We start from the raw sequence: 23,024 nt of genomic DNA, 5'->3' as shown, positions 1-23,024 counted from the left end.
CGTTGGCCTACGCCGTGTTGGCTTCATCCCTGCCGTTGAACATTGACTATGGAGACTACACGCTGTAGTTGGACGCGAGTCTCGTCATGTTGACCTGCGTGGCGTGTTGGCTTCATCCCCGCCGTTGAACATTAATTATGGATAGTACACGCTGCAGTTGAATCACACGAATCTGGCTGGATTCACCTGCGCCGTGTTGGCTTCATCCCTGCCGTTGAACATTGACTATGGAGACTACACGCTGCAGTTGAATCACACGAGTCTGGCTGGATTCACCTGCGCCGTGTTGGCTTCATCCCTGCTGGTGAACATTGACTATGGAGACTACACGCTGTAGTTGATCACACGAGTCTGGCCGCGTTGGCCTACGCCGTGTTGGCTTCATCCCTGCTGGTGAACATTGACTATGGAGACTACACGCTGCAGTTGAATCACACGAGTCTGGCTGGATTCACCTGCGCCGTGTTGGCTTCATCCCTGCCGTTGAACATTGACTATGGAGACTACACGCTGTAGCTGATCACACGAGTCTGGCCGCGTTGGCCTACGCCGTGTTGGCTTCATCCCTGCCGTTGAACATTGACTATGGAGACTACACGCTGCAGTTGAATCACACGAGTCTGGCTGGATTCACCTGCGCCGTGTTGGCTTCATCCCTGCCGTTGAACACTGCCTAGTGATACTACACGCTGTAGTTGAATCACACGAGACTGGCCGCGTTGGCCTACGCCGTGTTGGCTTCATCCCTGCCGTTGAACACTGCCTAGTGATACTACACGCTGCAGTTGAATCGCACGAATCTGGCTGGATTCACCTGCGCCGTGTTGGCTCCCTGCTGGTGAACATTGACTATGGAGACTATACGCTGCAGTTGAATCACACGAGTCTGGCCATGTTGACCTGCGTGGCGCGTTGGATTTACTTATGTCATCACTAGTGATTATCACTACTGCAACACTGCCGTACACCAGATTAGTCTTAACAATCTACACCTTGGCGCCGCCTTGGATGGATTATTTTGGGCAATATGGACTGCATCCACTCCAGCGGTACCGCGTGTTGAACAGTACGGTGTTAGATGCGGCGTGGGTGTAGTTTCTAGGTTCGGTATATTCTAATAGAGTGACTAGTATCTGAAGTTGCTAGTCAACGGGGCATTAGCCTGTTGTATCAAGCGGAGACCGTCACTACGAATCAACGAGCATCTATAGGAACCTCTGTAAATTCGGAAATCAGTCTGGTGGAAGAAAGTTTTGCCGAGAATTTTCTAAGCCATTTGGATGGCTGTAGCTTCCGAGTTACTTTATCGGTGAACTAGCTTTCCTCGTCGTAATTTAGTTGGCCGCACTGCACCTGGGAAAGGCTTCTCATTTCTCCCAGGACCCCCCTAGTGTCCTATGTATGGAATCTTCAGCTAGGCCATCAAGGATGTGGAATTCGGCCTAATTTAGATCTCAGGTGTAGTCACGGACTCACGGTGAATCTCGCTGCAAAGCCGTTGAACATTGCCGTCCGAAGTCCGTGCTACCATCTTCGAGCCTGCACGTTCGAATGCAACAACAGGGCTCGAGCAGGCCATTCTGTAGGATACGTGGAAGCTATCAATTGGTTCCCCCTTGTATGATTTTCTTTGCCCATTTTTATATTTGGGGCAATGCGCTAATGGTTGAGCAATCGCAACCTTCTACGCATATTCACAGATCTTTATCATCTCTCACTATTTTTGTCTATCTTTTATTGAATTGTCACTAGCTTTTTAATAATCTGCTTACACATACTGTACTCTTTTTTGTCCGCGAGTCATGAATATGGGAGAGTTCGACGCTAGAGAGATCACGGCCCTTCCGACGTTCTTCAATAACTCCGGCGCCCTCCCGTGGCAACCAGAAGACAATCGACTAGGCAAAAAGTTGCACGCAATCCAGAATCAACAGCCATCTCTAGGATCTAATCCTCAGATCCCTAAAGATAGGAATCAGAAGCAGCTCTCCTCTAAGAAAATCGCAAGGCGGAAAAAGCCCAACTCTCGTCAGCGATTTTCTAGTACTGGGAACTGGTCATATGAGGAACTCGAATCCCTCCTTCCTTTCATTGAAGCGAGACGCTCGATTTCGTGGAGAGATAAGGTGAAGCTATGGAACAAAATGTTCGGTACAAACCGTTCCCCAGAATCCCTACGCGGGCAATACAACCGGATTACAGGGCAGGGCACACTAGTAGGAGCTCTAGTCAGACCTTTGGCAACCAGAGTACCGGCGGAAGCTTCTCATGAGCCACGAATGTCATCGGTAGGCCGTTCGCCCACGTCTGCTAGTGCCTCACATGCCTCTCGCCTAGCGCAACGGATCGACCTCTCAGGCACACGCGGCATTAATAGCGACAGTAAGATTGATTCTCGAGAACAATTGGCAGGCCGTGTTGCCCCTCATGCTATATCAGACTGTCGAAAATTAGGCTCTAGCCATGTCTTTACAATTAGTGAACTCCTTTCCACCTCTGATCCCGATGAAGGTAGATCAAAGGCACTTTTTTATGTTTACCAGAGATCTTTAAAAATCCTAGCTAACCAAGTCGTTTAGGCGTCTCTAAGGGACCAGTAGGCCAGGAAGGAGAGGCCTTTAGCTCGCCACATCAACATCAGGCATCTTTACCACGTATGGATGAAGAGATCTCACAGCAGGCCCACGCCACCCCCCATAACCCGCTTCTCTCCAATCCTGCTTATCTTTGTCTCAAAACAGCGCAAGATGACGGTTGTGAAAGACCAAGTGGCCCCATATTCAGGCCGATGTTAGCTCAACCGCCAAGCCCTGGATCAGGACGGAGCTCCACGGCCAACCAGTCCCTACAGTTACAATCATCGCCAAGCCAAAGCTTGGCTTCTAGTTGGACGTCTCGCATGGAAAGCATTCAACGAAGCAACGGCGATAAATTACAGTGGCCGGATGACAGTTGTGCTCAACTCTATCAAACATTACATGAGCAGTTATGGGAGGTCCTCGAAACGCAGAGTGGGCCCCCGCAAACTCCGGCGCGACAGGACCAAGAGGCGCAGATCGTACATTCTCAGAGGCCGGCACGGCAGGATCGCGCAACACAGACCGACCTATCGCAGAACCTAGAACCGCAGAGTCTAGTGTTGCAGGAAAAGCCCCTGTACGAAGACCCTCCCGAGAAAGGCAATGGCTATCCTGCCAAGCGCCAAAAGAAGAACTGCCGGCGCCTTCAGCCTCTGGACGTTTCGTTGGATCGGAATTCGTTCGGCCATAGTTCGGCCAGCACATCATCTTCCCAGGAAGGTACCTGGCGCGACTGGGTGCTAGGAGGGCTTTGGGGAAGAGGAAATGGCAGGACAATTTAGTTCCGCATAGGTTCCCTAGTGAATTTGATTCGAGTTGCAATCAGCCGGTCTTTACTAAAGTAATTACAACCTGTCACATCCAGCAGGCTCGGAGGAACAACACTCGTTGACATATTCGTGCAAGGTCGCACCCGCCATTCTGAGTGGATTACAGTGCTTCGGCTTCAGGTCAGTTTAGCTACTTAGTTACCCGACGTTAGGATTTGGGGAATTGTTGCACACAGCAACGTACTGTACAGTACATCACTTGCGCTAGGCGATTCGACAGACACCGAGCAGTCAGATAGCTGGAAATATATGTATTTCCTACATTAAGTATGACGTGTCTTGCCTTAATCCGGCGCCTCGCTGAGGTTGATCATAAATCTCCATCCACTAGATTGAGTGTAAATTCGCATTTTGGTCCACTGGTAAAGTCAACTGCCGAAGCGATATGCTGGAGACAACCACCATATGTATCTGTATACGTATGCGTATGGTGTACAACTTCCCGCAAACGAATTTAGAGGCTCGTTAAGACCGGTCGTGCTCTACTTACTGTCCATGTTGTTAAACTGCCCTCCTGCGCACGATTCTGAAACTGTTATAACTTCTTGGCGAAATCTAGGATAGTTTTGACTGCTCTAGCCTGCGAAACGCTATCTGCTTTACCTCTCCCACTCTTTCTTAAGCCTCCCAGCAGACTCAAGGTGCCGTTAAGCGCGTCTCCGGCTTCCCTCCCTAACGCCCATCGCATTTTCCTCGGGTTTGGGCAGCCTACTAGGACATGTGTGACTGTTTCTTGAGCACGGCACCCGCAGTCATCGTCATCTCAGAATCGATGGCCCCTCCGTTAGGATCAAGCCGAAGCAGTCACCACCAATTATGGAGCATCTATAGGTATGCCCGTAGGTTCCAAAATGAGACTATTATGGGTATAATACGCTAGCATGGTCCCATTTACAATGATCCCGGCATGAATATAGCCCGTGCTACCCAAAAACACTCCATCTAAAGCGGCACCAAAGCGTAATTTGTGAGACTAGTGGGAAGTAACATAGCCACACACAAATCCTTTTTAAACTAGAAAATGTTAAATACAACAACAACATGTCTCTATTGTCCATGTGAGGCTAGCTCCGATGGAAAAGGCAACTGCTAGCCCTGTTGCTTTAAACATGTCAGGCCCAAGGCTAATGTGAGCTCCGAAAGGCTCAAGAAAGTTCTGAATATCCAAACTTGCTATGCAGTATATCACACTGACCGATGCACCAGTCACTAGAATTGATGCGGACTATGCAATTTGTCAGTAAAGCTCCATAAGCCATTCCGGTCCGATTACCATTGAGAGCAAAAGAATCCACGTCTTTTTTTCCAAAAAAAACCTTGAACTGAGACCGAAAATTACGGCAAGAAGTGTGGTCCCAAAACCCGCTATAAAGGCCAAAGTGGACCATTTTGCTTTGTCACAATACGAGTGAGACGACTTGTCACCGCTTCCAAGATTCAATAACCGTTCATGGCTGACAGTGGAGCTGAAGATATCCGATAAGTCAAATGAGAATGTTATACTTGGTTTAGAGCAATTAAAGTATGTTGCTGCTGCTTGCTGGTTCCCTTCGCAATATCCCCAGAGTCCAAAGACGTAATAATCCGGAGAATAGGTACCGAGTTTTGAATTTTGAGCATCACGGATCTGGTTGAACTGGCCTCTCCTACTATAGATTCCCCGGGATGCGTTCACAATTTCGCTCTCTGCTTGACCTGTCAGGATTGATGTATTTCCGCGAGAGTCTTCGGCCAATTCCGTAGAATGAATTTCCCGTGAGCCGGAACTGCCCATATCAATCTGTTATAAAAGTTATAATTTAATCCTTCAGAAACAAATTTTAAATTCAGTTACCACCTTCATAAGATAGAAACTTTTCGGGGACAATGGAGACGTGCACCCGATAAGCATTAGAACAAGACAGGTCAAGGCTCCAAGTGAGAAAACCAGTGGAATAAACTGGAAGACACGCTGCAGCATCGTATCTGGTTACGTTTTTACAGTGAGTTTTTGCACAAAGCATCCCATTAAAGCAAGTCCGAGCGGAGAACATATATATTATGGGCTATGATTGCCAATCTGGTACCTTCGATAAATAAATGCTGCCAACGGGGTTTGAATTCATTTCTTTGTTGATGGCCTTTAAGTAGCGAAAGAAAATAGTTTATGAATATATATATATGAGATGCATAGAAACAACAATTACGTAAGCGCGGGCGTAATTACTCAAGCCGTCGGATAACTGTCCAAATAGCGCAGGTGAGGTGGCATTGACTGTGCGTTTCCGTAGAGCAGGCACAACTATAGACCTGCTCAAGGTCAGGATCACTCCTGGGCATCACGTCACAGACTTGTCGGAACGCAGCCTTGAAGGCGTCATCAGTGACATTTGATACCGTATCCTCACACTCACTATATTCCTTGACCGCTTCATCCCTAGGTCCAGGGATCTCCAGCAGGCTTCATTGTTATATAAAGCACAATTCTGAGATTCCAGAGAGCACTATGGCTATCCCCGGAAAGGTTGCCCTCATCACCGATGGGGTCAAGAATCTCGGTGCCCATAGCGCTCTCCCGTTGGCTGGTGTCGGCGCCAACCTCACTTTGCACTATCACTCCGCTAGCGGCAAGAATGACGCTATAAATCTGGAAGCAGAACTAAAGAAGAAAAGGCCCTTCATAAAAGTTGCCTTCTACCAGGGCCACCTGACCACCGCCGGAGCTGTGGCGAAGCTCTTCCAGGATGTTCTTGAGGACCCCAGGCCCGCCGATATAGTCGTCAACACGGTGGGCAAAGCTCTCAAGAAGCCTATCGTTGAGATCAATTGTTGTAAACAGCTAGATTATTTCCCATAAAGCCTATTTCCTACGGTACGCAAATGGGTACTCTGTATATCGGTTGCCAATGGAATTACACGAAATTGGCCATTTATCAATTTCATTATAGCCAATATCTGACGAAGAAGGAAATTTGTTAGACTAATGTTGTCGACATCAGGGTTCCAAAAAAGCCAAATGGGTGCACGCATGTCGCAGCATTGACGGTCCATCAACGCATTTGTGTGAGAGTGGCCGGTAGCAAATACTGGGTCGCATTTTATTTAGTCCATGGCTTTTCTGGGAGAAGGGTCCCTGCTGGAGATGGGACTTTCTGAGCCCGAGACGCCGCTTTTTTTCTTTTGCACAAGCAGACTTTGAACTCTAGCCAATTCCTGCGATAATATGGCGTTTTCCTGAGCTTGGCGTTCCATAGTCTGTTGTTGCTTGTGGATCAAGTCGATTAAGTAAGTATTATCGTTTCTAACACGCTGTAGGTCCCGTAGCAGAGACGGAGCATCGGTCTTCTCAAGAGCGTGGATGGCCGGAGCAAGCCTACCTAGGGCAGCGGCGGTACGGCTTAATTCAACCCCTAATGCCGGCTCAAATTTCCACGAAGAATCGGGATGCACTGGTTGAAAGACGTGATTCTTTGAGAAAGGATCCGGACCACGAAACATATTTCTTTTACGGGGATCAAAATTTTCCCACTCTAGAGCATCCTATGTTCGTCTGTCATGATCAATATTACTGTTTTCGTGAGAGTATGTACTGACCTGCATTATCAATTTAGAAACGGGAACGTCTCTTTAGACAGTTAGGCAGGAGAACTGGCGTAGAATGTGGCGTGTTGGCGTGAAACCGCTTGCGTGTCTCAAGCTAGAGAAGGTCGAGGCTGGTTTGGATATAAATTATCTTGATCCGAACAAACTTTATATAGATACATAAGAATTGGCTAAGATTTGCTCACGATAAAGATGTTAAGTTTCTACAAATCTGGCTAACTATGGCAATTTCACCCATAGAAACCCGAGCTCGGTCAATACAAAAATGAATGTTTAACACGTCTTCTGAGACAAAATGTGCCCGGTCTTGAGATATTTTGATTTCGTTTTTTGAATTATAATTTTTATTTTTCATGTCAATCACAGCCTGCTGGAGCGACCACGGTAGAAGCGACTGGGCTTAACTCTCGGAAATAGAAAGATTTTGTTCCTCTTCTATATCTTTTCTAGAAACAATTTTATTTCTCTTGTTTTGTAAGGGGCTACATATCCGTACGTTCTTTATTCTGTGTGGACTTTTATCAACGGTATGAACGTTTGGGACCATATCGTTCGAAAATATCAAAATGGGAAGGTGTGTTCCCCACTAAGCGTCCTCCGTCTTTTTTCCCTCATGAAGTACGGGGTAAAAAAAATAAAAAATTAATAAAAATTAAAAAAATTGATGGAATTGAGTTTTGCACTTAACGATCCTCTCCATCAAATGCCGACCTCTTTGAATGAGATATGTTACTGGATTCCTATGGGTTCAAATGAGCTAAATTATCACGTTCAACCGACCACAACTGAACGTAATGCTTATAATCTTAAGACCGCCTCTTAGTCTTCCAGCCATTGACGCTTTCATTTTTCCGCATGACATATCCATAAGTCGATGCGCAATTTGATTCGGAATTGTGAACAAAAGCGCGAATCATTTACTGTGATGGCGCGACCGAAAGGCGGGGAAAATGGTGGCAGAACAAACGACCGAGCGCAGCAAGAACAAATACGTAAGCGCCGACATAATCTTTTCAGAAGACTAAAAGAATTCAATGACCGTTACGATATTGACATATGGATGACCATGCGGATGCCGAGCGGATGGGTTTATACATTTGTTACAAAGCCGGATGAGGCGTGTCCCACTGAGGATGAGCTCGTAAGTCGTCGATTAAAGATTAAATAGTTTCGCTGACAATATTGAAGCAGTTACAAAGTCTTCCAATAATCCGAAAGACCCCTGCAGACTATGTTCAGAATACCGAACCAAGGTTGATCGTGCGAAGTCCTCCAGTATTTTCATTGCCTCGTCCCTCATATTGCGTTGGAGTCGATCGTCTTGAAAACGCTCAGGACTCTGCCGACTTTCCTTTACAATCCCAAAGGCCGGGTGAGAATGGTAATATTCAAGTGAAAGATGAAAAGAATTTCTGGGCCTGATTATCAAGACCTTGTTGGCTCAGGGCATATAATCTCTGTCTATTTTTGCGCAGTTGCCTGATAAAGTTTCCTCAGATCTCTTTAAAACACGGTAATTATACCTTATTAAATAAAAATTGATGTTATGGCTTAACATGTTGTGTTACGGAACAGTGGAAACCGGTCTGACCAATGGAATCATAAGTGTCCGCCGTATAATACGTCTAGCATTCTCTCTCTATTTTCCACCCACAGCTCCTGGTCGGAACGATTAAATAATCAGAATGCTAAGAATCATCGCAAAAGATGGGGATAATTTAGATAGCTGGGAACCAAGACCTTTTATGACCTCCATTTTGGAATCATTGGCTGCATTCCGTACTACTGTACAGCGATATTCGAAATCAGATATAATCGCCCCCTAAAGTCGGACTCCCAACGCTGCGCGGTTGTGGGTCCTCCCTAGTCTAATGAAATTTCAATCTAATGATAATTTTTACCCTACCTACCAATTTTTGATGCTATTTACAAATACCCCCCACGTCTATCAATAGTATAAAGTGGCTGGCCGTCATCTCCATTGACCCATCCAAGCTCTGCCTCTCTTCTCTGATTTTCCTGATCCCTAATTTCGCCCTAGCGGCAGATTTCAGTACACTTCTGTTCAGCCTCACGTTCCTACTTCCGTCTTTGTTTCTCGGCCTCCTAGATATCTTGCGACTATATGAGGGTATTCGAGTCCCTAACACTAAGAACACCCCCTTTACCTACCTAGCGCTTAGATTTGGGGGGCATTAGCCGCCTCCTAGTTAGTAAGGAGGCGTGACATATCGGCGGAGGTCTAGGTAGCAAATTCCGCTTGGGTAATGCTCCCTTCATAAATTACCTCTAAATAGCGCTAGATTTTCGCTAAATCAGGGGTAGCACTAGCTAAGAAGCTCTTCCTAACTTTAGAAATATTTTTTCGTAGTTTTGTAACCGTTGTTAGTAGAGAATTATGTCTGACCAAGTGGATCCTTGATTGGCCACTCATCACCTGACGCGGGATGTGGGAATGTGGTCAAAATCAACAAGATAGAAGATGTCTGACATTCTGAATATAATCGAGCTATCTCTTTAACAGTACAGAACGCATAGTAAGCGAAATGAGCGCACAATGCCAAGAAGGTCAAAAAAAACAAAAGTAGTTTAGTGTTGCATAACTTTTATGGATCCATCCTGGTATCCCGACAGAAACAATGAAAGAGTGTAGGTGGTGCACCAGTTTCGAGACGGACTGTAACGTTGAACTCAGCAATGATAAGTCTTTGAGGTGATTCACTTCCTTCTCCATGAAGCTGGTGGGACTTCTTGGATTCTAGTGACGGACGCGAGATATCCTATTGACGGTTCCTTATCGATCCCATCATCCTTTTCGCCCATGAGGCAAATGGATACAGTAGTTTTCGAAATCAGTTAACGTAATTCACTAGCGACCCTCCCATAAAAGCTATCCGTCTGTGCCAACGGTTGGCTGTCCCCTTATAGTCCTCAGTCAGAAGGATAGATCTATATTCTTGTTCAGTCCAATGTGACGAAGGAGTCGCGTCTCCCCCCAATCTGACTGCGCAGTTCCATATCGTCCCGCTACCAAGTCGATATTTAAACTCTCTCCTGACTACCTAACATAGGTTTCCAGGATCAGACATGTTAAAGGACAAGACCAAGGTAGATTGTGGGATGCAGTGGCGAGAATATTACAAGTATGCCCGGATTGATGGGTCAGCATAAAGCAATAGCTAAAAGCCAAATTTGAGCCTATTGCTGTTGGCATCAACTAAGTTTATTTCCACCAACTGAACGGTATTGGTTGAACATTCTGCTAGCGTCAGCTGCATCTGCTGTGTATTACAGTAGTTGGTACAGAGCACGAACCTAGACTCTGAACGTTGAACAGTCTTGTCCGAAATGCAATATTACCTGTTCAATTTTCGCTGAATCCTAGAGTTTAACCGTGATTTGCATGACACAATTTAGCGAGATGTGCCTGAACACGCCGTCAATGGTTTGCAGAATTTATGTTCTCGTTAAAATATATTTTGTTCAACATAAGCAGTGCTTCTCGTGGCAGGTGCGGTAAACTACAGCGGGTTGGGAAAATTCACGTGAGGTGGTCCGTGTTCAACTGGGCTGTTCACCCGACTCTCCATCCGTTGCTCTTCTGATAAACATTGATTTACTGCTACTTAGATACAGTTTATACCGGGTTATCCAATTTCGCTTCAGGTGAGCTGTTTGGATGGAGCTTGTTCTGTTTACCAGCGGCTGTATCCACTGTTCTTTTGTAAGACTGACGCTACAGATGTAAATTTCATCTCATTCGTCTAGACACGCCTACTGATCAGTAACAATGCTGTAGCAGTTGATACCACGCGAATCTAAGCAAGTTGAAAAAGGGAAGTTTACTTTTACATGCCACTGATTCCGTTAACCAGGATAGCAATAATGGGGTCATTGTAATTTTCCTGCACAGTGGGAGACTAAAAAATAACGCTGGTCAATTGCTTCCACCATGTCGAGGTATCAGTTGAACTATCATTGAACTTCATGTTCAACACGCTGCGCTTATGTCAATTGTAGCGCCTAGTAAGATCCGATCAAGTGAATCATGTGCATTTGGCTTGTTGTAGGCCAGAATTACATGCACTCGATTTTCATCAGATGAAGCTCAATCAATGTTGAACGGCTGGGATGAATCAAGCACGCCACTGAGGCCAATTCTGCTAGACCCCATTCATTCAAGGTACACTTGAGAAAAAAGAGTGCTATGAATTGACTGTCCACATCTCGCTGCCGTCATATCGGTGAATGGCTACTCGTAACAATTTACTTCTGCTAGAATCCAGGCAGGGTATTGGTAAGCTGTTGAACCGCATATTTCTCACCAAACCCAACGGGTGACAACTGTGTTGTTGTCAATTATGCGACCAAGAACTATGACGATAGTATACCAATTATTTCCTTCTTATCTGTGATTTCTATGACACTATTCTCCCTCTCCTACCCTCGGAAGCATATGCCAATTATATTTATTTGAATATAGACCTGACTGTACTTCACGCTAGGTCCTGGAATCTATTCTTGTCTGTACCACCATGCCATTTACCGGATGGTCCGATGAGGAAATTATCATCCTCGTTTATTATACATCCAGGGGCTTCAAGCCCTCAATTGTTGCTGAGATTCTCTCTCGACGGCAATTCTCGCGCAGTTTGGAGTCCATTGAAACCATGATATTGGAAATTGTGAACGATAATCCAACCCTCCAGGTAGAACCCGGCTTATGGGACAATCAATCTGTTGATCAGTGGATCGACGCCCTCTCTCTGGACCATCAGACAGTCAGTAGGCTGATTCAGTTCACGGAAGCCGACGCCAACATGGTTGAAGAGGTTTGATCTCGTAACTCCAGGTACATGAGCTCTGCTGACTGGATTGAAAAGTTTGAACCTCTTCATATCATACTGGAAAATTTAAATCTGCGACCTGAAGTACCCCGACACTGGAAGGGTTCACTTCTTGATGTTTAACTTGCTGTATTGGCCTTGATCCTACAGTATGATGCATTGTCTCGCAAATGCATTCCCTCACCATCTGCAGATGCAATTGCAGTATACTTACTGTAGCACGGGTGCGATCAACCATCTTTCGTACTATAGTATAGCATTTAAAACGGTGGCTTGGAGTGTGCGACCTGTCAGAGATAAAGTACCGTACGTATTTTACTGACAATTTTGAATATAATACAGTAAATAGCCTCAATGCTCAAGTTCTTTGTGTTTCTGAGATCGCATCTGTACAGAGTTTTGGGTGTTTTTTTTGTGGGGGGGGGGGGGGGGAAGTGCCGTGTTGACTATTCCGTTTTATAGAGAAGTAGACCTTCATAGAGGAGCAGTATTAAACGATGGAGATTTTAGAACGAGTTGATCTCCATTAGATTGTAGCTGAGAGGCAGCGAATGGGAGACCTTCTCAATTTTGGAGTGTATCCAGCAACTTCTTCTGCTTTTCTATTTAGCCGACCACATTCAAATCCTCCTATCCAATGACATTACAGTTTCACAAAAAAGGTTTGAAATGGCACTTCCATATTGTGATACTGTAATGCCAAGGTTCCTGCCGGTTTCATCTTCTGCGGCTGATAGTATTATAGTAAGTCTAGGGATTTTCAGTGCTAATTTTGTCTTGAATATGAAATTTCAGCGTTCGAACGGTATCCAAGTGATGTGCCATCCTCTGTCTTCAATTCTTCGTGATGTTGGATCAGAACACAGTAAGGGCAACAGAGAGACTCTATGCAGTCTCCACAGGCTGAGCCTTTTATGTTGGATGACCCCCTCATGTGGCCCCTTTGGATCATAAGTGGTACCCACTGGAGCCCACAAAGAGTAAGCGATGCAAATAGACAACACTAGGAATAGACCATGAGTATTATCCTAGACTCAACGTGAGGGTGATTTTGTGTTACGTCAGAATTGCAGCAGTTTTCTTTATGGCCTCGCTTTTTTCGACGCGCTGAAATCTTCCCGAATAGTCCGCATGGCAGACAACAGGCAAAACAACCTATAAGAAAGTCATTACTGGTCTTCTTAATTTGATGATAGCGGATGGGAAGACTCACAAATTGACTTAGAAGGACAGCAGCTCCAAAATGTATGTCTCCACTTTGATTCAGCGCTGGACATCGACATCCTAGTGCATGAGAGGTTGTTTTCAACTACTAAGTAAGGAATTGCGAAGATATGAAATCTGGACAGAGCGAGCGAAAGGCAGATTGAAATATCCCACTTTTCGATAACATGAACATATCGGCTACCGCTTCAGGTCAAAACAATTGAAGCCAGCCCTTTGCATCTGAACTGTACTATTTCGGGTACAACTCTCTTGTTCAACTCGAATTAAATTAACCTGACTTCCTGTAATAGATGTTATCGTAGTCCTCCTAAAAAGTGGTGACATCTATCAATTTTCATAACTTCAAGGCCGCTCGAAAACCTTGGCAGAGAATTCAAGTTCAAAGCGGAAATTAAAAGTTAGTTCGCCAATATACGAGCAGGTTCGTTCTCTTCAACAGTTGGTTGCCCTTGAGTTCAATATCATAGCCGTAGAACAGTATATACATATTTGATAGAAGTAAACGTTGAGCATCTATTATATTGTAGGAAAAATTTACGTTGTGAACGGTGAACCGCTTGCTCTTTCAAGTCTCTTTATGCTTAGAGGCTAACACACCCCCAGCGTTATGCAAGAATGTTCAACCATAGCATTTAGAAGCTGAATTAAGTTCTCATCCTGGACTTATCGTTTCCAGACCGCCTCTTTTCCTCATTCAATCTAATATAGTTGACTAGCAAGTAGTCTCTATTCTTACGGCTAAAATTAATATCATTTGTCTGTCACTTACCGTTCATTCTATCATCGGCTACTTGGTCGCCAAGTTATATCTCTATCTCTGGGCCGTTCAAACGCAATAGGTCTCCCTGTTTGAATATACTGAATTAAGCTTGGTTATTTTGCGCAAGGTGAATGACCGCACTTTCGAGGGGCGTGAACGTTTCGTAACAGTTCTATAAAATTCTATCTGCAGGCCATAATGTACTCGGCATTGAGGATTTATGCTGTCGATAAAAGTTACCTAGCTATGTTATGTTGAGTAAGTCTCGGCATTAGGGTTTGGGAAACAGTAAGACTGGGGCAAACCGATTTCGCAATATTATCAAGGAAGGAACTGGATAACAGCAGGAACCTTATTATACTCATGAAATAGGAAGGTCATTCTAAAACCATTCATCAAAATTGCAATACCAGTGCGCTGAGGGTCTTGGATACAATACGGTCCATTTCATTGAAAGCCTGAACAATCGCGTTGTGTATTTTCCTCTGCTGTCTATGACCGGGTGTCCTGCTGCCGAGTTCATCTCGGTGGCGTTTTGGAGACATTCTTTCGTTCATCAGTAGAGTATCAGTACTGCAACACTGCAGTTGGATCACATTGCCTGGACGTGTTCAACTCTGTGGCGTGTTAGACTTATCCCTAGTGTTGAACATTAATTAGCGACATTGCGACGCCGCAAGTGGACCACATCAATCTAGTCGAGTTCTCCTGAGCCGTGTTGGCTATATCCCTGCCGTTGAATAATAACTATCTGTACCGCAACGCTGCATTTGGATCACACGAGTCAAGCTGTGTGGACCTCCGTGGAATTTTACATTCACCTCTGCTGTTCACCAGTGACTCTAGGTACTGCAGCAATGTAACTCTGTAACTCACTACCATACTCTCATCTACCTACCCTTAATTTCTGCATTAGAAGAACTGTTTTGGACAACATGGGCTACATCTACTCTCGCAGAGCTGTACACAGAAACATGGGCATTACGTATTGAATATTACGGTATACGGAGTTAGATGTGATGTGAGTCTAGTCATTATAAGCTCAACGTCTTCTTCAATAGAGTCAGTGGTATTTAAAGTTGGTAGTCAATAGGGAGACAGCCCAACAGCATCAAGCAGCGTCATATAATTTGATCTGTCTTACAGTATAGTTGCGGTAGCCTGCATATCGCTCCGGCGAGAGGTCAGGGTAAATGAAATCTACCTACCTACCTACCTGCTGTACTGTGTACCAGAATACTCGCTCCGACAAATAGCAATGTGACCAGCCTGATTAGCGGTGCCTGAGGCGACTATAACTGGCACGTGATACGGGTTCTGTAGATAGCAGGGACTCTCTTTGTTTCTTTTCCTTCTTCTTCTTCTTCTTTCCCTTCTCTAACTTGGAAGTCCTGTCGTCCATAGCACCCAAATGGAATACCTTCATCGTTTTTTCTTCCGATCTGGCTGCCCGGACACAAGCAAATCTGGATTGCTAACTGTCCCAATAATAACTAGTTAGCAAATTTTAGTTCTCCCGTTTTATACATTCTACCGCAATATGACTACACTCGTAGAACAGTATATAAGGCGAGGTTTCGAAGGCAATAATTTAGAACAGAGGTAGACCTGAATATTGTGCATTACAGTATTATATTTTCGGCACTTTTTGAAATATTTCAAGCATAATTACATTGAAATCCTCCGCTACAAAAGAATAAACGCTGGAGGATATATATCCATGATCGCACAGCCTTACAGTGGTCTGAGACAGTTGATTGCTTCACATAGCCAGTAGTCTTATGCTGGCATTTCAAGTATCGTTTCTAATATGATCTGCCTGGCAGCACAATTTGGCCGAGAACAAATTCCTTCTCGTGGGAATTTTAATGGGTCACGTTGATTCCAATATGTTGGGGAACGATGGCGGTGGCATTTAGAGCATCGTAAAAAGCACTCACTTCGTTGGAGTGGAAACTGTGACTGGTACGATGGTGGATTTGTGGTTGACCCCGCGTAGGAATAGGAAGAAGGGTCGTTACTAGGTCTCTGGGTTTGCTCAAGAGCAATTTGCGGGTAACCTTGGTGAATCATCCTCGATTTGCTAAACAAAAATCAGCAATAGTACTAGTCGTCATAACTGAGAAAAATATGTTTACTTAGCGCATATCCACGTCCATACGCCCAAATACCAATGCATCTGCTTAAGGGGTTTCTGGATGACAGAATATTATGAAGAGAAAAGCATTGATAGCCTATTTGGATACCAATAAATACTCTATCACTGACGTCCCCGTTGGTATAGAGGCGCCCGTTATTGCCTTCCATATCGGAAACACATAGATGCTCTTTGAAACCCTAAACACATGGTGCCCTAATCCAGATGTGGTTATAGCGTAAATAACGAGTTTTGTGAATACAGTGTAACAATACCAGTCCCTTTATGATACCAGTATGAAAGATTCAAGGTCCAAGAATAGAAGTCTGGAACTTCCAGAAGATTCCATGCGAATCTAGCGAACAAAGGCAGCGCTTGAGCTGGCAATTTGTCAACTAATTTTCTTCTGCATTTCGCAGTTGCTTCGCTGCAGAGAGGCTTGTGCTTCCCCGGGAGATACATCCGGGGCCAGCTGGATAGACAAGGGTAGACAGTAAGCCATCTTTCCGTAATCTCCACCATGCTCGCAGTTTTGGGTCATATTTCCACTTATATTATATGATGTCATGTATTTAAAGTGTGCGGCCGATCCTTGGTACATCGCGTTACATAACCCCTTCCATGAACAACGCTAATCTTTCCGCTGGCAAGTCGCAAATAGACCACTCGGAGGCTACTGTTACTGGTTGATTCGTCTAATAACCGCGGGCGGTAGAAAATGGTACTTGGCCATGATTTCAGACTCCTGAACGCCACTATAACTAGTATGACTTTTATAGACTGGTGGAATATTAACCATAGCATTCCACGAGCATAATGAAGCCGTATAAATTGTCACCTTCGCCCAGGCCCTTCTTTTACAAAGATATTAGGAAATAGAGAAAGGACATTGGACTGAAAACGAAAATTATTGACACCTTCTATACACGAAATCCTATAAAAGAAACTCGCCCTGATGCATGTCCTATGGCAAGTACCCTACCGTGAATCGCCGAACAGCTAGGCCGAGACCCAGGGGGAAGCCATAGTACCCTGTCACCTTTCATTATTACCCACTGTCTCTGCTCGATAAAGATCTCCAGATTCACATGAGGTGTACCAGTATAACACTTAGGTTGAATCTCGAGTGAACCCAAGTTCATCCAGAGATACGAACCAGTCGGAGAAAATTTAAAAAAGGCGGGAATCCCTCCGACACTCAAAGTCTGTTGCAGGGCACCTGTCGCAGTCTCCCAGAGCCGCACTGTCTTATCGCCAGAGCCAGACGCAAGCATCCGGCCGTCGGGCGAGAAGGCCACCGAACGAACCGACCCTGAATGGCCCTTGAGAGTCTGTTGCAGGGCGCCCGTCGCAGTGTCCCAGAGCCGCACTGTCTCATCGCCAGAGCCAGACGCAAGCATCCGGCCGTCGGGCGAGAAGGCGACCGAATAGCCCTTGAGAGTCTGTTGCAGGGCGCCCGTCGCAGCGTCCCAGAGCCGCACTGTCTCATCGAAGCAGCTAGACGCCAGCATCCGGCCGTCGGGCGAGAAGGCGACCGACGAAACCATGTGTGAATGGCCCCTGAGAGTCTGTTGTAGGGCACCGGTCGCAGCGTCCCAGAGTCGCACTGTCTGATCGCTACAGCCAGCAGACGCCAGTATCCGGCCGTCGGGCGAGAAGGCGACCGAATAAACCACATCTGAATGGCCCTCGAGAGTCTGTTGTAGGGCGCCCGTCGCAGCGTCCCAGAGCCGCACTGTCTTATCGCCAGAGCCAGACGCCAGTATCCAGCCGTCGGGCGAGAAGGCGACCGAACTAACCGACCCTGAATGGCCCTCGAGAGTCTGTTGCAGGGCGCCCGTCGCAGCGTCCCAGAGCCGCACTGTCTCATCGCCAGAGCCAGCAGACGCCAGTATCCGGCCGTCGGGCGAGAAGGCGACCGAACGAACCGACCCTGAATGGCCCTTAAGAGTCTGTTGTAGGGCGCCCGTCGCAGCGTCCCAGAGCCGCACTGTCTCATCGTAGGAGCTAGAGTCAGACGCTAGCACCCGGCCGTCGGGCGAGAAGGCGACTGAACCAACCGACCCTGAATGGCCCTCGAGAGTCTGTTGCAGGGCGCCCGTCGCAGTGTCCCAGAGCCACACTGTCTGATCGTCAGACCCAGACGCCAGCATCCGGCCGTCGGGCGAGAAGGCGACCGAACGAACCGACCCTAAATGGCCCTTAAGAGTCTGTTGCAGGGCGCCCGTCGCAGTGTCCCAGAGCCGCACTGTCTTATCGGAAGAGCCAGACGCAAGCATCCGGCCGTCGGGCGAGAAGGCCACCGAAGAAACCGACCCTGAATCGCCCTTGAGAGTTTGTTGCAGGGCGCCCGTCGCAGCGTCCCAGAGCCGCACTGGCTCAATGTGGAAGCCAGGGTTAGACGCCAGCATCCGGCCGTCGGGCGAGAAGGCGACCGAATGGTCCCCGAGAGTCTGTTGTAGGGCGCCCGTCGCAGTGTCCCAGAGCCGCACCGTGATATCGTCAGAGTTAGACGCCAGCATCCGGCCGTCGGGCGAGAAGGCCACCGAATAAACCAACCCTAAATGGCCCTTGAGAGTCTGTTGTAGGGCGCCCGTCGCAGTGTCCCAGAGCCGCACTGTGTTATCGTCAGACCCAGACGCCAGCATCCGGCCGTCGGGCGAGAAGGCCACCGAATAAACCCACCCTGAATGGCCCTCGAGAGTCTGTTGCAGGGCGCCCGTCGCAGCGTCCCAGAGCTGTACTATCTTATAGTGAAAGCCAGAGTCAGACGCCAGCATCCGGCCGTCGGGCGAGAAGGCGACCGAATAACCCTTGAGAGTCTGTTGCAGTGCGCCCGTCGCAGTGTCCCAGAGCCGCACTGTCTTATAGTGGAGGCCAGAGTCAGACGCCAGCATCCGGCCGTCGGGCGAGAAGGCGACCGAATGGCCCTTGAGAGTCTGTTGTAGGGCGCCCGTCGCAGTGTCCCAGAGCCGCACTGTGTTATCGTCAGACCCAGACGCCAGCATCCGGCCGTCGGGCGAGAAGGCGACCGAACGAACCAACCCTGAATGGCCCTTGAGAGTCTGTTGCAGGGCGCCCGTCGCAGCGTCCCAGAGCTGCACTGTCTCATCGTCAGAGCCAGACGCCAGCATCCGGCCGTCGGGCGAGAAGGCCACCGAATAAACTAACCCTGAATGGCCCTCGAGAGTCTGTTGTAGGGCGCCCGTCGCAGTGTCCCAGAGCCGCACTGTCTTATCGGAAGAGCCAGACGCCAGCATCCGGCCGTCGGGCGAGAAGGCGACCGAATGGCCCTCGAGAGTCTGTTGCAGGGCGCCCGTCGCAGTGTCCCAGAGCCGCACTGTGTTATCGTTAGACCTAGACGCCAGCATCCGGCCGTCGGGCGAGAAGGCGACCGAATAAACCAACCCTGAATGGCCCTCGAGAGTCTCTTCCAGGGCGCCCGTCGCAGTGTCCCAGAGCCGCACTGTCTTATCGGAAGAGCCAGACGCCAGCATCCGGCCGTCGGGCGAGAAGGCCACCGAATAAACCCACCCTGAATGGCCCTCGAGAGTCTGTTGCAGGGCGCCCGTCGTAGCGTCCCAGAGCTGCACTGTCTCATCGTCAGACCCAGACGCCAGCATCCGGCCGTCGGGCGAGAAGGCCACCGAATAAACCGACCCTGAATGGCCCTCGAGAGTCTGTTGCAGGGCGCCCGTCGTAGCGTCCCAGAGCCGCACTATCTCATCGTCAGACCCAGACGCAAGCATCCGGCCGTCGGGCGAGAAGGCGACCAAATGGCCCTTAAGAGTCTGTTGCAGGGCGCCCGTCGCAGCGTCCCAGAGCTGCACTGTCTCATCGTCAAAGCCAGACGCCAGCATCCGGCCGTCGGGCGAGAAGGCGACCAAATGGCCCTCGAGAGTCTGTTGCAGGGCGCCCGTCGCAGTGTCCCAGAGCCGCACTGTCTTATCGTCAGACCCAGACGCCAGCATCTGGCCGTCGGGCGAAAAGGCCACCGAATAAACCGACCCTGAATGGCCCTCGAGAGTCTGCAACTCTGCACTCCATCTTTCCTCAACTTGTGGCAGCTGGCATGCCCAAGTAGGGAGTTCTGTTTTGAACTCTCTACGAATTATTGACGTATGCGGTGCAAATATCAGCCCTGAGCAATAAAGCTGGAGAGGCGCATCATCGGCTATCTGGCGATTTTTAAGAATAAAGCGTTTTGCATCATGCAGAAAATCAGACACTGCGGAATGGTGGTCGCCCTATATCTATTAGTACATGAATATATCTGTATGGTTATAGAAGTGACTTACATCAACTAGGCCCTGTAACTCGTCTATTAGGCTGATGCTCTCCGATATCCTCTCCATGAAGCTCAAGGCTTCAAGCCAGTGAAGGAAGTGGCTCTGAAGGAATTGGAGCGCTTGGTGTTCATCATGAAGCGTAACTCCGCTACCCTTCAAGTGATGCACCCAGTAAAGGCACGCATATCGAGCTTCTGATGGCAGGCACCGGTCAATCGTTTGCTGGTCGACGATAGTACGAGGTTTCCCAGGTGCTCTTAGTCCACAGATGTCATTTTTTAGATAGCCACCTTCGGAGAGCAGCCGAAGACATCTGTCTGCAAGCATCTTGTGAGTGGCCTTCTCATCAACCCGGAATTCATTTGCGCCACCCTGAGGGTTGATGAGGTAATCTCGAAACGACTGATGAAAGAGTCGAATAGGAACTGTTCTATCGTCTGGGATGAGGAGAACCGAGTGAAGGTAATCTAGAAGCCTGTCAAGGTCGTCTGTTGACTTTTCCAGAAGTCGTTCAAGAGACGTGGCTGAGAGAGGGTCGGCAATTGTGATGATTGACCCTACAATTTCTTTGAAATCCTCTATCAACTCTTCATCCGCTTGTCTGTCAAGACCAAGCATCTGGTCCATGACGGGACGGTAGGTTGCGTCGTAGCTTTGACCGTCAGTTTGGCATTTAAGAAATTTTTCCAGCCGCTCATTAGGTCCACCGCGGCGCCGCCTTTCGCCGATAAACCGACACGCGGTTACGGCGGAGATGAATAGTGGCACGGTTTGCTTCGCGAGATCTTGCAATTTCGCTGGATCGGGCCAACCTTTGGGCATATTGAGTGTGTCCCGGATTTGTTCTAGCCGAAACTTCAAAAAGGCTTCGATGTCTCGCTTGATCTGGGGAATCGGGATCTCGTGGAGAGGAAACTCTATATAATTGCCGTGGAAATCGTGCAAAGCAAGCCGAATTGGAGGCTCAAACCTGCTTGTGACGAAGAACTTCAAGGGGGCTACTACTGGACGATCCTTCTGCAGTAGTAACTTGATAACCGCCGCGACGTCCTGGCCTCCCTCGCATTCATCGAGAGCATCGATCACGACCGTCATGGCCCTAGAAACACTATGTGGGACGGCCTCTACTGGCTCCAGGATGAGTTTTCTGAACTGATCTCCCAGCGCCCTTTCGGCGATATTAGGGTCAGCTTCAATGGCGTTTCGCACATACTCAGCCACTACAGGCAGACACTGGACGAGTTGGACAGCAATAGTCGTGAAGAAGAGCCGGGCGGTACCGCGATCGGATTCACCCCTCTTAAAGAAGAAGCTGGCCGCGAGACGATCCTGGGCGGCAAGGTCACGGGCCACGGTACGAGCAATTGTTGACTTGCCGGTGCCGGCCTTCCCTTGAAGCCAGTATATATGCTCGCGAGTCATTGGGCCGTCAGCCCATTGGTTGATCTCCTCGAGCAGCTCATGGCGCGTGTTTTCGAGACAAGTCGCGACGTGTTCGTTCGCATGGGAGTTGAACGCGGCGCCTTCCACAGTGCGTAGTTTGCCGACGACAAACTTCTGGTTGCCGTTCAGTGTCGGGGTGGTAGTTCTGTCTCGGTTAGCTAGCGTGTCTATAAATAGAGTGTGCTGACGTACGGCCTAAGCCTATGCAGCTGTCGATGGAGCTCTGTATATAACCGATCATTCCGATTCCCGCACTTATTCAGTCCAGAGTGGTCCGTATCGATAAAGACAGTTAATGCAGCATGGCCGCCTCGGGCCGAGTCCGTGGGGACAATCTACGGGATATCAGAAAGATTCCACACGAGGACAGTAGCACCTACCAGGCCGGCAGATAGCCATCCCAGCACGCGTGTGGGCTTTGTTTCGCAGAAAGCTACGATCTCGGTCTTCTGTCGTCGACTCTCTTTCTCCTTCATACACTGAACAAAACGTAAGTCTAAGTCGGAGAGTTGTTCCCGATAACTCGTCAGAGAGAGGAGCAGGCTAGTGCTGGACCCTAAAAGGCCGGTCACACGGGCGGCAGCTGCCCCCAGACGCGATACAGGTGACCCTTGGTGAGGGGTCCCGAGGAAAACGATGCCGCAAGTGCTGTCGACGACGTCTAGCGCGGCGTCCTTGGGATTGCACAAGGCCTGCAGAAGGTTTAGGTCTGCATGTAGGGGAACGGTGTCGCGGCATACCTCTTTTATGATGATGCCCCCGAAACTGTGGCCGATGAAGACGATCGGAACGCACTGTTGCCTCTGTTAGCCGTGTTGTCTTCGGATTTTGCAGTCCTCACCTGATGTTGTAACCGATGCTTCACCAACTCTTTCAGCAATCGGTCGCCGATCTGCTGCGCTGACTTGACCGGGGCATCGATCAACCAGTCGGAGTTGTGGGCAAAAGCCAGGATCCTTGCGTTCAGGAAGTCATTTTTTAAAAGATCTCTCAGCAGGTGGACGCGCTTTCCATCTTCCGAGTCGGTCGCACTCGAAGGGGCACTTGTCCAGGTGTATTCCGGATGTGCCCCAAGGCCGTGGACGGCGACGATCCTATAGCCATTAGCGCGAACGTCGCAGTGGGCATGGCGGCTCTTACTCGAAAACGACATGCTCAGGCTCGGAAACAATATAAAGACCATCGGGCCGGTCCGTCCTTTCACGACGACGAATCTTACCAACGATAGGGTACGAGAGAAGGGAACCTAGAAGCACGACCAAGGTAACCCACAACGCTAGGCCGTCCATGGCGTACGCCTTGGACGCTGGTCTCCGCTCAACGCCGGGGT

The 23,024-nt window shown here is 48.2% G+C and overlaps 4 protein-coding genes across 4 annotated transcripts; 3 read left to right on the top strand and 1 right to left on the bottom strand.

Annotated features, from left to right (window-relative positions):
• Positions 1-1,802: 1,802 nt before the first annotated feature.
• On the top strand, positions 1,803-3,361 carry N7474_010122 (uncharacterized protein; the record flags this gene model as incomplete). Its single annotated transcript, XM_057201532.1, has 2 exons — positions 1,803-2,511; positions 2,580-3,361. The coding sequence occupies 2 exons, from the start codon at positions 1,803-1,805 to the stop codon at positions 3,359-3,361; spliced, it is 1,491 nt and encodes a 496-aa protein (XP_057049519.1).
• Positions 3,362-5,894: 2,533 nt separating this feature from the next.
• N7474_010121 (uncharacterized protein) lies at positions 5,895-6,245 on the top strand (the record flags this gene model as incomplete). The annotated part of the gene is made up of 1 exon (XM_057201531.1): positions 5,895-6,245. The coding sequence occupies one exon, from the start codon at positions 5,895-5,897 to the stop codon at positions 6,243-6,245; it is 351 nt and encodes a 116-aa protein (XP_057049518.1).
• A 5,281-nt stretch (positions 6,246-11,526) lies between these two features.
• Positions 11,527-11,829, top strand: N7474_010120 (uncharacterized protein; the record flags this gene model as incomplete). Its single annotated transcript, XM_057201530.1, has 1 exon — positions 11,527-11,829. The coding sequence occupies one exon, from the start codon at positions 11,527-11,529 to the stop codon at positions 11,827-11,829; it is 303 nt and encodes a 100-aa protein (XP_057049517.1).
• A 5,111-nt stretch (positions 11,830-16,940) lies between these two features.
• N7474_010119 (vegetative incompatibility protein HET-E-1) lies at positions 16,941-22,847 on the bottom strand (the record flags this gene model as incomplete). The annotated part of the gene is made up of 5 exons (XM_057201529.1): positions 16,941-16,961; positions 17,015-20,209; positions 20,261-21,808; positions 22,075-22,488; positions 22,536-22,847. The coding sequence occupies 5 exons, from the start codon at positions 22,845-22,847 to the stop codon at positions 16,941-16,943; spliced, it is 5,490 nt and encodes a 1,829-aa protein (XP_057049516.1).
• Between the last annotated feature and the right edge of the window lie 177 nt (positions 22,848-23,024).

This window comes from Penicillium riverlandense (assembly GCF_028828495.1).
Source record: "Penicillium riverlandense strain IBT 135883 chromosome Unknown utg000008l_segment0_segment0, whole genome shotgun sequence".
In the NCBI taxonomy this organism is placed as follows: domain Eukaryota; kingdom Fungi; phylum Ascomycota; class Eurotiomycetes; order Eurotiales; family Aspergillaceae; genus Penicillium; species Penicillium riverlandense.
This window is presented reverse-complemented; position numbering and strand designations above follow the sequence as displayed.